This window comes from Artibeus jamaicensis, unplaced genomic scaffold (genome assembly GCF_021234435.1).
Source record: "Artibeus jamaicensis isolate MK-2021 breed Jamaican fruit bat unplaced genomic scaffold, CSHL_Jam_final contig_559, whole genome shotgun sequence".
Lineage (NCBI taxonomy): Eukaryota > Metazoa > Chordata > Mammalia > Chiroptera > Phyllostomidae > Artibeus > Artibeus jamaicensis.
In genome coordinates this window covers 1,021,712-1,036,372 of record NW_026521887.1, presented here as the reverse complement: position 1 = coordinate 1,036,372, position 14,661 = coordinate 1,021,712, and the positions used below count along the sequence as shown (strand labels likewise).

General features: G+C 35.6%; 1 protein-coding gene across 1 annotated transcript in view; it reads left to right on the top strand.

Moving 5' to 3' along the window:
* The window catches only part of MYO16 (myosin XVI), a 660,093-nt gene that overhangs the window by 199,163 nt on the left and 446,269 nt on the right, over positions 1-14,661 (top strand). The window contains exon 3 of the mRNA XM_053670348.1: positions 12,310-12,380. Coding sequence (XP_053526323.1) covers positions 12,310-12,380 — 71 coding nt within the window. The remainder of the gene's footprint in view (positions 1-12,309; positions 12,381-14,661) is intronic.

Here is a 14,661-nt window from a genome sequence, read left to right as displayed (position 1 = left end):
GTTGTTTGTTGATTTGTTTATGATGGCCATTTTGACCAGTGTGAGGTGATATCTCATTGCAGTTTTAATTTGCACCTTAGTGATGGTTAGTGATGTTGAGCATTTTTTCATATGTCTCTGAGCCATCTGTATGTCCTCCTTGTAGAAGTGTCTATTCAGGTCCTTTGCCAATCTTTTAATTGAGTAAATACATAATTTTTAATGAATAAGTTCTGGGTTTTCGGGGGGTCCCTTCTCATATTAGTTCTTCACATTGCTAATGATCAAAGCCCAGTCACTACTACTCTGTAATGTAACCCAGCATTTTTTATGTCTCATGCACCATTCTCTTTTGCTTGTGAAAGTATAATTCTTTATGTAGTTGTAGATTTTATTAGTTTAGCAAGGCATGATAGTAACAGATTACTATTTATACAGGCTTTTAAATTTGCTTTTATACTCATCTAAATTAGAATCAATCTTTCATGTTTAAAAACCTAGATGTGCAAAATATTGACATTCTGCTTTCTGCATTTATTCATATAACTGTTGAGCAGAATAGGTACTTAGGTAATATAGGTAAGTGTGAGACTCAGGAAAGTGTTTTGATTCTATTCGATCCTTTTAGAAGGGTTTTATTTTGTATTTAGTTGGCCAATTTTTTGCCTACTAGATGATTTTATTTGAAGTAACAAAGAAAATCAGAAAACCAGCGTGGTCTGGTCTGAGTAGTGTAGAAAAGTAGAGCAGGAGTGGGAGAGGAGGGTAGGAAAGACACTTAGTACAAACCATTTGGTCATTGGGATTTTCGGGTTTTTTTTAAAATAAGCATTCATTTTATTGAGTCCAAATGTATGGAGGACATACTTACCCAGTAATGTGTGTCACTTGCTTAATCATTACAGCTTCTAGTCAAACCTATCTTTTGTTTGTTTGTTTGCTTGAAGCAAGGTGATTTTTGCAGTCTATACTGGTATTTGGTGCCATACTTGATGGACAGAAATAGGCTAGAAAAAGAGCTGAGGTTATTACCACTGTCACATTTCTGGGCTTTCAGGAAAGCAGACTTCACATGGGACAAAGTCTTGGTTAATAAGTTGACTAGGTGACAAGAGTAGAAGTACCTCTTTTAGGACAAATGTGGATTTATTTTTAGTGTTTCTAACTAGATTGAAAGGTACCACTTCCAGTATCAATATATTGAAAAACCTCAGAAGCCTGACTCATTTTACCTTTGCCTTTGACTCTTTTGCCCTCTTCACCTTTATTCATGAATTTTTTAAACAAAGAACATGATGAATGAAATGTAAAAGCTCAGTATAGATTTAAGCTAAGTCAGACTTGAGTACTAGGAAGATATTTCTCTTTATACTCCTTAATAAATGATATCACACACTCATATCCTGCACTGTTGTCCATGTCCATGGGTCATTCATACATGTTTTGGGGGTGGGCTGGGTAAAGGAGGACAAAGGGGGGGAAAAAGGAGACAACTGCAATAGAATAACAATAAAATTTTTAAAAAAGAATGATCTCTGTAATTTATGCCTTATATTTTCTTGATATTTCATGAAACAGAAATGTCCTCAGCACCTCTAAGACTGACTGAGGTATTTGGTGTTCATGAGCAAAACTTAGTTGGTATGTATAGTATTGAATTTTTAAAGATGTTTAATAAATAAATTGAAACTTGTTTAAAGATTTCAACATGCAAGAATATTAAATACTGTTGATTTTGCATTTGTAGGGCAGTTTTCTTTGAAGACCTAATATTGATAGATTTTTCTGGCATTTCGTATGATCATGAGCAGCCTAGGACAAGGAGGGTTCCCTGAACTTTGTTGAATGCAGAAGCCTGTGGCAAGTATTGAAAGTAGAACTGATAATTTCCCAAAAGGCAGCCTTTATCTATCTTCCTTAATGTGTCACAAGGTGCATGTTTTTCTACATAAGCTTCTCTGGGGACAACAGTTAGAAATGCTTCATGGGGCATATGTCTGAGTATAGAAGAGAAAAATGTACTGATTTAACGACACTCAAAAAATAGTGGATGAAATAAATTGTGGGTAACAGCAGGGTCAAGTAAAACTAAATGTGAAGTTTACTTAGGCTGAGTTGAAAACTAAAAGAACTGATGTCCAAGGTGTGGACAGGCCAGGCCTGACGAGTCATTGTGTGTGACCTGAAACTATACCAATGTATTCAAAACTTTCTCACTGGTCATTCTTGGGGCTAAATATACATAATTTTAGTACATTGAATAAAAATCAAAATTATTATTGTACAGATAAAAGTTTAATTATCCCCCAGAGTTGTTCCCTTCTTACATCAGAGTTATTGAAAAACACAGAGAGGATTTGTATACGCAAAAATATTTGACATTAGTTTTTCTGCAAATATGGTTTTATAAAACATAATTATAGTAAAATATACATGGCTTAAGAAAGTGATAATGTTAAAGAACACCAAAATAGGGGCATTATGGCTTCTTATTGTGATAAAATACATCTAATAAAAATTACCATTTTAACTATTTTAAAGTGTACCAGTCAGTGGCATTTACCACATTCACAGTGTTGTGCATCTACTCCACTGTCTAGTTCCAAGGTATTTTCATCACCCCAATGGAAATCACATACCCACTGAGCAGTCACTCTCCATTTCCTCTTGCCCCCTGCACTTAATAACCATGAAATCTATTTTTCATCTCCATAAATATACATTTTCTTGATACTTCATATATGTCAAATCACACAGTATATAGTTTACTGGTCTGACTTTTTTCACTTAACATAATGTTAATTAATGTTTGTTCATATTATAGCATGTACTGCATTTCTTTTTTTATAACTGAAACACATCCCATTATATAGATATAACACTTTGTTTATCCATTAGTTAGTTCATGGACATTTGGAATGTTTTTGCCTATGTGAATAGTGCTGCTATAAATATTCATGAACAAGCATTTGTTCAAATATTTGTAATTTCTTTTGGGTTTATATCTAGGGATGAAATTACTAGCTCATCTGGTAATTTGTATTTAACACCTTGAATAACCTTTGCACTGTTTCTGTAGTCACTGAACTATTTTACATTTCCAGCTACAATTTATGAGGGTTTTAGTTCAACACATCCTTAGCAATTCTTGTTACTTTTCTTAATTTTTAAAAATTTATTAGAGCTATCCTGTTATCCCAGAAAACAGATTTATTGAAGGGACTATTCTTTCTCCTACTGAAGGGTCTAGAACTATAGATGAACATATTTGGAACATAGATATATGGGTTTATGGGTTCTGAATTCTCAACTTCATTTCATTGGCCCATATGTCTGTCTTATGTCCATGCCACACTTCGATTAGTACAACTTTGCAGTAAGTTTTGAAATCAGAAAGTGTGAGCCATTCAATCTTATTTTGTTTCTTTTTAAAGATTGTTTTGGCTATTGAAGGACCCCTGTAATTCCATATGAATTTCAGAGTCAGCTCTTCCTTTTTCTGCAAAAAGAGAAAAAAAGAAAAAAGTCATTGGGATTTTGATAGGTATGTATTATAGCTTTTTTGATAAGAAAAATCCTAGGAAATGAAGGAGCAGTTTGCCATCTCATTCCCCTTTCTCTCCCTCTTTGTTGTCACTAATACTCATTGTGAGAGGTTGATTTACCAAAGAGTAGTTACTACTTAGTAACCAGCATTTTGAAATATCGGTACTCATTATGTTAACACTTACGGCAAGATTTTAATATAATCTTTTAGCATGAAGTAAAACAAAATAAAATTGCAAAAAATGTCCACTTCTGATTTATCAGAAAGTGAACAAATACATGCAAGAATAAAATAAAGGTTCAGAATGAAAGCTACACATGTACACTCATCTGATTTCCTACAGAGACATTAGTGCAATGCAGTGGCATATAAAAAAGAGCATTTTAAAGTTATGTAACATAAAGTGACAGTGGATTATATAGAGAGGAAATAAAAAATGGAGCATGTGTTTATACTGTGTACATTCTGGATTTACTATTCCTGCATCAAGGTCTGAAGAAATATGATGCAGTGGAAGTAATGTTGTCATAAAACTGTCACTTTGGGTCTGTTTGGGAATATTTAGAGAGTTAATGATTCAGAATTGGCTTAGGCACAGAGGCCATTCCTGATTCCCAACAGGCATATATACCATAGTAATATGTGTTAGTAATTCTGGAGAATATGTGAGCTTGGTAATAGCCTTTTTTGGAATACTTTTTCAGCTACACATCATGAGATCCTTGAAGGAGAAAGGTAGGAAATGAGTTATAAGCAACATTTGAAGAGAGAGAGAAATGGCAAATAATTTTTCAAAAAAATTGAGGATATTTAGCCACCGATTTGAGCATTACTCTATTGCATACTTATTTCTCATTTGTCTTTTGTCTTCTCCATTCCAAATCACTTGCTTAATCACTACAGCTTCTAGTCAAACAAGACTACATTATAAACTCTAAGAAGGCAAGGTTTAATTTTTTTTCTCTGTCACGACTCCAACTTCTAGGATAGTGCTTAGCACATAAAAAAACACTCAAACACTCACTGGAGTTGTGTTGCATTAGTCATACCTGCACAACTGGGTTTGGATTTTGAGTCAGCCTGGCAATGGGGATCTTAGCTCTCAGACTTAGAACCTCCAGGCTTTAGTCAGGTCCAATTTTGTCCAAGTTGGGTAGCAAAGCGGAAATCTTAATCCCATTGCAAAATAATATGATATTTTTCTCAATTGCCTGAAGCCTAGTAGGGTAGTGTGGCTGAGGTGGACATCAGCCCATTTGACTCTCCAGTGCACGTAGCTTATTAATTTGCAGTTCTTTGCTAAAGCTGGACCCCTAATGCAGCTCTTTTCCCATTCCTCCTCCTCACAGGTCTTTTTTAGGAGCGTGGCTCCTATCATCCTGAGTGTCCTGCTGGTGCTTGTGGACCTGCTCCAAATCAGAAGCAACCACTTACAGTGTAACTGAGCAACTCACTTGAATATAAATTTCAGGCAGATGCTCACTGTAGGCTTTAAAACTTATCAGAGACCTGGATAGTGTTGCTCAGCTGGTTGGAGCATCGTCCCTAACCAAAAGGTTGCAGGCTCGATCCCCAGTTCCTGCACATGCAGGAGGCAACTGATCCCTGCTTCTCTTTCACATAGCTATTTCTCTCTCTCCCTTTCTCTCTCTCTGCAAGCAAGGAGAGAATGTCCTGAGGTGAGGGTTTAAAAAAAAATGAAGCCTATTAGATGCACTAAAATCATTGCTAGGCTGGGATGGAAACAAGTTAAACATCCGTTTGGGTACTGGTTTCCACTACTGCCTACCCTTCCCAGTGTTATAATCACTGAGGTGCCTTGACCTTAAAATCATGGATAGATGGCACATCTGGAACTGACTGAATTTAAGAATTTGGTAACAGAACCTGAGCATTTCCATTTTTTATAAGTTCTACCAGCAGTTCTAAATCTCAGTGTGGGTTGAGAATCGTTGCCCAGGCTTAAGATGTGTTCTGACCTGAGGTCTTCCCATATACACAGACTTAAACCCTCTCCTCTCAGATTACCCCATCCATCCAAGATTCAGGTCAGATACATTTAGCTAAATATGTATTTATTGAGAATGAATTGTGTGCTCTGTGGGACACAGGGGTACATGCAGCAGTAGGGGCCAGATTCTCAATGGCAAAATATGGATGGACCTACAGGGTATTGGGCTCAAAGGTAAATTGATGGGACCTGGCTACCATGAATTGTTAACCACCACTGCTAGTTCCATTGCTCCAGGGGAGGCACTTGGGGGCAATTTTCGGAGATTATAAAATCTTAGCAGTTTTTCTCAAAATGTCTTCAGTGGGCATTTGCATTAGACTGTCTTGCTGTGTTTTATTGAAAATGCATAGTTTTGGATTCCATTCCCCAAATTAATGATTCAAAGTAAGGAAAAGTTGGAAAAGGGCATAATTCTAAAAGAGGCAATAATAGCCCCCAAATGTGGAAAAGTTGTTTTTTGGAGAAAAAATTTAGCTGTAACATTGTTTGTGTCCCTTCACAGAATCACCATCCGTAAGGAGACATTCGGAATGTCCAGGGGCTTATAGTTTCATGGTGGAGGTTGTAGGGTGAGGGGCAGAAAATAATGAAAAATAGATCAAGAAACACATAACTAGGAAAACATATTTTTAAAATTTTTTCGAGTCATTCATAGACATCCTAAAATTGAGATCTGCCTAGAGCGGGGCATTTGTATGTTAAGCAGCATTACTGTGCGAATGGACGTTTTTGTGGTGTTGACAACAATTTCTCTGTGACTGCTTTCTGCTTCCCTCCTTTACTGACATATAGATGAAGTAGGATACACCTTTTAAAGTATTTCTTAGAGAACTGTCAACTTCACATCTATGTTTTTAGAAGTCCTCACACTGACGCTTCTAATATTACGTAAGGAAAAAAATGACACTGGCTTGATTTTTTTGTTGTTATTGATTGTAACTTTTTATTGAGAAATAAAGTCAAACTCTTTCACTGTTTATTATTGTATTTCCTTCTCTCTGGAGAATGCTTTTTGAAGGACTTATAACAAGTAGAAAATGTAGAATCCACGGTTATGCTTTGTCTTACTCTTCCTTTCCTCTCTTGACTTTAAATGTGAACCATGTGTGTATATGGACCCGTCATCATCATGAGAATCATATGAAAGCAGTGGATAGTTATACAATCAAATGTCCATATCAGCTCACGTGTTTGCCAAAGCACTTACTTTCATGATATGGTTATCAAGTTAAAGTCACCACTGTGCTGTATATCAACACAGATAACTTGAGTGAAAATAGATGGTGACTACCAGGTGGACTATAAAGTTTGCTTATTGTAGGTGGTGGTGGGGACATTCAGCAGGGACAGAGGCCTATTCTATTAAAGCTCCTTTGCAAATATTTTATGATGTGTTTCAATCCTAATTTTTTTACCCCAATAGCTGACATTTATAGACTGAATGTTTCTTTTTATTTTTAAAAAGATTTTATTTATTTATTTTTAGAGAGGGTAGGGGAGGGAGAAAGATAGAGAAACATCAGTGTGTGGTTGCCTCTCCTGCACCCCCAACTGGGGACTTGACCTGCAACCCAGGCATGTGCCCTGACTAGGAATCCAACCTGTGACCCTTTGGTTCATAGGCTGGCACTCAATCCACTGAGCCACGCCAGCCATGGCTGAACATTTGTTTTCAAATATCAAATAATTTCGATGGAGTTTTGTGGTAGTTTAACAAAGAAGCTACAAATATACAATAAATGTGGAATCAGTTTCTAGTAGCTACACTATAAAAGGAATCCCAAACTCCATTACTCTGTTTGGTCCCCAGATGACTGTTTTTCCTTAGGCTGTTTTCTTGCAGATTTTATTGTAAGAGAAGACTCAGCATAGAGGTGCCACTTCACTTGACTGGTAATTTGAATCATGTGATTACAAGGTTGCAATGAACCCATACCTTTTTGGAGGAAGTATTATAACTTAATCCCACAAAGTTAATAATTATAGGGGCAGTAAAGTGGATCTAGATTTCTGTTTTGTTTCAGAGTCTAAGGGACACCTTCAATGTCATGTGATATGAGAGAGAAAATAGCCTACTACTTTTCATGGTGAAGATCACAATCCTTGGAATCATATTACCTACACTTGTGTTCTAGATTCACCACGCTACCCAGTGGCTTGAGACATCACATAAATCTATCAAAGCATTAGTTTCCTTGTTAGTAAAGCAGTGACAATTATGGTATCTACACTGTGAGTTGAGAAAATTAGAGTAATTATTATATTTAAATGGTTTAGAGTAGTGTCAGACTCTAAGTGCATATAAAAATTCTGTGTGTGTTAGTTTTATAAAGGTGTGCCCCCTTCTTCTTCAAAATTCTTTCTTATAAATGAGTTACTATGAAAGTTGCATTTTCTTCATTGTATCTTTATATTTAGGTACCTTATGATGTCAAGTTTTGAACCCTTAACATAGGCATAGAGTTTACCTCACTCTATGTTGTTTCTTTGTTTTAATAGTTGATTTTGTCTTTTTAAATTTCTTTATTTATATTTTTATTGTATTTTGCATTGCCATTTATTTCCCCTATACTCTCTATACTCTCTTCTACCTTTATCCATTCTCTTCCCCCCACATTCACCTCATTGTTGAGTTATCTCTTGAGGTATCGGGGTCAAGCCAGTCAATATTGTCTTTCAGTGTTCTGATTTGGTTCTTCTTGATAATGTAAACAGCTCTTTCAAAAAATAGTCTTTCTTTCTAACAAGAAGAAATTACTCAAATTTTTCTCTGTAGACTGATGTCTGGCCAGATGAAGGAAGGGCTGTCTCTATCACTGTGCAAAATGGACATTATGGAGTTCTTGATTGTAGTGTCCTTATTCTTGAGCATTCTTAGGCGATGTTCCTTCTCCATCTCAGGCCTGTTCCCTGTAGTGTCCTGGAGCTTAGCTTACTCTACATTTCCTAAAAGCCAATTATTAAAATTTCAGGAATTGTGAGTTGGTTGTGAAATAACTGAACTAAGCCTGCTTAAACTCTAAGTATATAAAGTTACAACTCAGTGGACTTTATTAAAAACAAAAGTAATAAATACTCCATATTTATCACTTCCTAATTAGTTCATCACATTTTCCTCTCATTTATGCATGCTCTTGAAGTTATTTGTTTCTTGTGTCTTTGTGGTAGAAATGTCACATAATTGTGAGGTAGGTCACATCTTTTCCTAACTGTGAGTTCAGCAACATCACATTGGTAGCTTAAAATCAAACATGGTGAGAGAATTACTCCACGGAAACTGAAAACTGCTACAAATCAGGGCTTGATTTATTGTCTTATGGATTGTTTAGAATAGATGAAATGATGGAGTTAATATTAATGATGCAGGCTATATTTGCCAATGTGTCAGTAGCCATGATGGCATGAACAGCACAAAAACGTGATGAAATATGATTATATTAATCAAAACCTGTTATCTGATTCAGCAAAGCTGTTACTCAGGTCATTGATAAATGAGTAATGTTCTGACATACTTCATTGATTAACTTTCATCTTACTCAGGACTCAGCAAACTTTTTCTCTAAAAAGGGCTCAGTAGTAAATGTTTTCAACTTTAGGGGCCATATAAGTTCTGTGTTGTACATTCTTATTGAATGTTTTATTTTGTTTTATACTGCTGTTTTATTTTTCTTATGCACTCTTTAAAAATGTAAACGTCATTCTTCATTCAAAGCTGTATCAAAACAGGCTGGATTTGGCCTGCTGCCTGTGCCCATAGTTCATGACCCCTGGTTCTTACCCATTAATGTTAGTGAAAATATCAACCAAATATCATGGTTGCATTTATTAATTGTAACCATAGATTGCCTGTGGATCCAAGACTTCAGTAAAAATTATCAGAAGCATTCTCTGAGAATCAATTGGCTATGTATAATTTATAATAATTGTGTATTTAATTAATATATATAAATATGGACTACACAGTCATTATATCAATAACATGTATAATAAATTCATAAATATACATTTGTCTATCCATCTATCCCTCCATCCACATTCCTTCCATCCATCTCTCTAGACATCTAGACATCTAGATCTTCATCCCCATCTGTCATTGAACATTCTCAACAGACTGCTGTGACCCATTCTGCTTCTGTGGAGATTGCCATCAATGTTCTGTACTTTTTAAACTGGATTCTCTGTATGTAATGGCTCAGCTCCACTGTGGCTGAGACCCTTAGTGATGCCTTAGACCCTCTCTCTGCAGTGTGGCTATGATTCCCATTAAGGCACAGGCTGGTCAGTTCATTCTTTATCCTCAGCAGTAAAGTCATATGTGCTTCCTGCAACCACCCCTCTGGACTGAGCCTGAAACTCCATTCATAATTTAAACAGAAAGTGAGAGCAAAAGACCCTCTCTAGCCTTTGTGGTGCCCCCTCTCTCTTTTATATTTCTTAAAAGAAATAACTTTAGCCCTAGCTGGTGTAGCTCAGTGGACCGAGTGCTGGCCTGCAAATTAAAGGATCATGGTTCAATTCCCAGTCAGGGCACATGCCTGGGTTGCAGGCCAGGTCCCCAGTAGGAAGTGCACAAGAGGCAACCACACACTGATGTTTCTCTCCCTCTCTTTCTCCCTTCCTTACCCTCTCTAAAATAAATAAATAAAATCTTTTAAAAATGTCTTTAATTTATTGGGGTAACATACTTAATAAAATTATATAGGTTTCAGGTGTACAATTCTATAACGCATCACCTGTATATTTATTGTATTGGGTGTTCACCACTTCAAGTCAAGTCTCCTTCTGTCACCATTGTGGTGCCTTCTTACTGTCTTAGTTAGCTCAGACTGCTGTAACATAAAAACTATAGACTGGGGGGCTTACACAACAAACATTTATTTCTCAGTGTTTTGGAGTCTTGGAAGTCTGAGATCAAGGCTCCAGCAGATTTGTTCCCTAGTGAGGACAGCTTCCTGATTTACAGATGGCTGTCCCCTTATTCTGTCCTCACATGGCCCAGAGAGAAAGCTCTGGACTCTTCATCTCCTTAGAAGTGTACTAATCTCATCAAGGCAGCTTCATTTATTATCCCCCTTATTACCACTAAATTACCTCCCCAAAGATGCTCTTTCTGAATCCCTGATATTGGGGATTAGGCTTCCACATATGAATTTTAAGGGAGACACATTCAACCTCTAACGCTTCTCTAATGAAACTTTTACTCTTTGCTTAAAATTCTGTGATCCTCCTGGGTGCCCACAAAAAGTCTTCCAAATCCTGTAGCATGATGTACAATAACCTCCACAATGCATTCCTCCAAACCATTCACAGTTTTTCATTCCTAAGGGATTATTTGATTACCTATGCTCATCATTTTTCCATTTCTCTGTATATTATACGTTTCACTCCCTTTTCTAGCTTGATACATTGCACATTGATCCTTCAAGTGAATTTAGCTAAATTTACATGGCTTCTATCCTATACTTAAATTCAACATTTAATAATCAAAGGATTTTGAGAAAATTTAGAAGAAACGTAAGATATGGATGTTATGATACTTTATTATGGGTTTTTATAATTTATAGTAATTGTACTAATAGAAATCATTTAATATTAGTTATTTAATGCTCCAAGTGCAAGGATTCAATATTGTCTTCCATGAAACCAGTCTCTTGTGCCAAAAAGGTAGGAAACCACTGGACTTAACTAATACAATATAATCTGTCTCACATTATATTTGTACTGAAATCATACTTGTAAAAGTGCTTTGCTATAAAGGCTATAAAGCATTGTGTGGATATTAATTAATTCAAGATGAATAATTTTGTTTGCTAAAAGATGCTAGGGTAAGAGTGTTATATCTTTTGAGGAAACCATTGGTAAACATATTTAATGAACATTCTATTTTCTAGAATGGAATTTAAAAAAAGTGAAAAGTATGTGAAGAAAGAAGAAGTGCATTCATTTATCTTACGTATAGAGATTGGTGGGGAAAGAGAGTGAGAAAGAGCATCTACAAACCACACAACAAGCCAGTTCTCATAACTGAAGAAAAGAAAGGCAAAGGTCTTGTGGTGTGTGTTATGAGACACTGAGTCAGTTCTGACTCATGGCGACTCTGGACGACCCAATGAATGAGTGACTTCAAAATGTCCTGTCCTCCAAAGCTTTGCTCAGCTTGTGTACTCAAGCTTCTGGATTCTTTTATGGAGTCAGTTTGGTCATCTTTGGTCTTCCTCTTCTTGCTGCCTTCTATTTTTTCCAGAATTATTGTCTTTTCCAAAGAATTATGCCTTTTCATGATGTGCCTGAGAAAGGTCAACTTTTTACCTCTAGTGATACCTCAGGTTTAGTCTTTTGGGTTTTTCTCCTTTTTTTATTTTGTGGTTTTTTTTTCTTCTTTTTTTTTTTGTTTTCTGAAATTTTACTTTGTCTTCAGTGTCTGTGTTAAAGTTTTGTATTGTTTTTGATTTTTGTCTTCTTGATGTTTTGATGCAGTCCTGCTTGTCACTTTCTCCTTTTACTTTAGTCGGAAGTTGTTTCCAGTCATTGCTATTTTCTTCCAGTAAGATAGCATCAGCAGCATATCTTAAGTTATCGCTATTTATTCCAAGGCCTTACCTTCCAAGCACCTTGCTTTCCTGGACTTTTCTAATGGCAGAGAAGGAAGATACCCGTCAGTGAGTGGATGCAGCATGTGGTGTCAGGTTACAGCTGATCCTGTGATTTTTAGTTCAGGATGTGGAAGAAAGGTGTGGTGTAACTTCTTTCTCCTCTTTTCTTCTTTCAGTGCTTCGTCTGTTAAAGGAAGGGGTGGACCCCCACACTCCCATTTCCTCAGGAGGGTCCTTGCTCCATCTGGTAAGAATTCTGATGACCAATACAAGCATGTGTGACCCAAGGACAAGGAGACTCAAATATGGAGTCAAAACTCAGTAGCAAAATGTACATCTGATAGATCATCATAAAAATGATGTTTCAAATTAACAGTTTTAGATAATAAATCAATATTTATTGATTACTTGCATTGCAGTTTACTGTAAATAATCTTCAGCAAATGGAATTAGAGTCTCTGCCCAAAGAAGATGCATATATAAATAAATAGTATTCAACAAATAAGAAAGAGAATATTGTCTTAATTATAGAGTATCAGGCAATCATTCTTTTATATCTCTAAGTTGTCTTTATTGCTCCGATGAACTTTATCATAAATGTAAATAAAACTTATCTACATTCCTTTGTAAACAAAACAAGAATATTAAATTGATAAGGTAGATGGGAAGTACTTTATTAATTCTTGGTCTAATGCAGTATTGCATTTTATACTATTAGACATAGGTTGTGAGTCTAAGATGAAGGGGGAAGATAGACCTGAAATATGTGTAAGAAAACCTGGTGATTGCTGAAGGAACATGGGCTCAGTGCTGATTCTCCTTTTTGTGGGGTTACTGAGTAAATAAAAACAAATGAAAAATTGCAGGTTGCCAGGGAGACAAAATTATAGGGTTTCAAAATGACTTAAATACTGAAAAAGGCAATTTAGCCATCTAAAATGTCACATGTGAGTATATTGCTCTGCAGTTTGCCCTGCCTTTTAGATGTTCCACATTGTGAAGTCTCCTGCTTTATCAGCACCAAAGTGCTAATTATATATTCTTAGATCAACATCTCTGAGAAAAAGTCATCATGTGTTTGTGGGGGGTATCAAGGATAAGCTGTGGAAACTGTTGGGATTTCCCAGAGTTCTGTTTATTTAACTTTATTATTCATTGGGTACCTGACTCTAAAGGTAGATTTCTCTTAGAAGTGCCACAATAATTTTTATGTTGGAGAGTAACAACTCCCACCATATTGAATTACAGATAAGTATTTGAGAAACAAGTTTTAATATTTTTGTCATATAAAAGTTATAGCTATATCTACATTTTTAACAAATATATCTGAATTTGCCTGTTTACCCTTTACTAAATAATTCATGTATCAGACCTAAAGCAGATGTCTGGTGCTATTATAGATAGAAAGGATATCATGTCAATAAATTATATCAGCAACCAGGAATTTAGTCTCATGAGGGCAATATAGATGGAAACTCAGACTTAATTCTTTAAAATAGTATGATATTTATGGAGTTGGATACAGAATCACATAAGCTTTGCTAAAAAGCTATCCAGGTTTTATGTTACTTCCTTTAATAAATAGGTTATTGAGAAAGAGTCCCTGTTGGTAACAATACCTCCTTAATTGGAGTGTGAAGGCAAATTCTTTTCATTCGGTCTTTTGACAACAGCAAGCCATAGTAAAGCTTAAGTGTAATGCATTAGAAATACAAATATTCTTTCTTTTACCTGGTGAATTCTAGTTTTAACATAAAGACTGATTTAAGCAGTGGCATTGCATGCAGCTATTAAAAATATTAAACTACATGGATAAGGGTAACAAAAGTAAAAATAACTGGGACTACATCAAACTATCAGTTTCTGTACATTAAAGGAAACCATTAACAAAACAAAAAGACAGCCTACTGAATGGGAGAAGTTATTCACACATGATATATCTGATAAGGACTTAATATAAATATATGTAAGGAACTCATAGAACTCGATATTGAAAAACATACTAAAATGTGCAGAGGATCTAAAAAGACATTTCTCTAAAAAAATACAGATGGTCAGTAGACATGAAAAGATGGTCAACATCACTAATTATCAGGGAAATGTAAATTGAAGCCAGACTGAAATAACACCTCACACCTGTCAGAGTAGCTATCATAAAAGAGTCCATAAATAAAAAGTTTGGGTAAGGATGTGGAAAAAAGGGAGCTCTGATGCACTGCTGTGTAAATTGTAAATTGATACAGCCACTATGGAAAACAGTATGGAGACTCCTCAAAAAATTAAAATGAGAACTGCCATATAAGTCAGCAGTTCTTACTTCAGGGTGTTTATCTAAAGAAAACAAAAACACTAATTGAAAAGATATATGCAGCGGTAGGTTCTTGAAGTGTTATTTATAATTGCCAAGTCATAGAATCAACCTAGGTTTCCATTAGTAAATGAATGGAGAAAAAGGATGTGGTAGGTATACAATGGAATATTACTCAACTATAAAAAATGAATTTTTGCTATTTGCTAAAACAGAGATG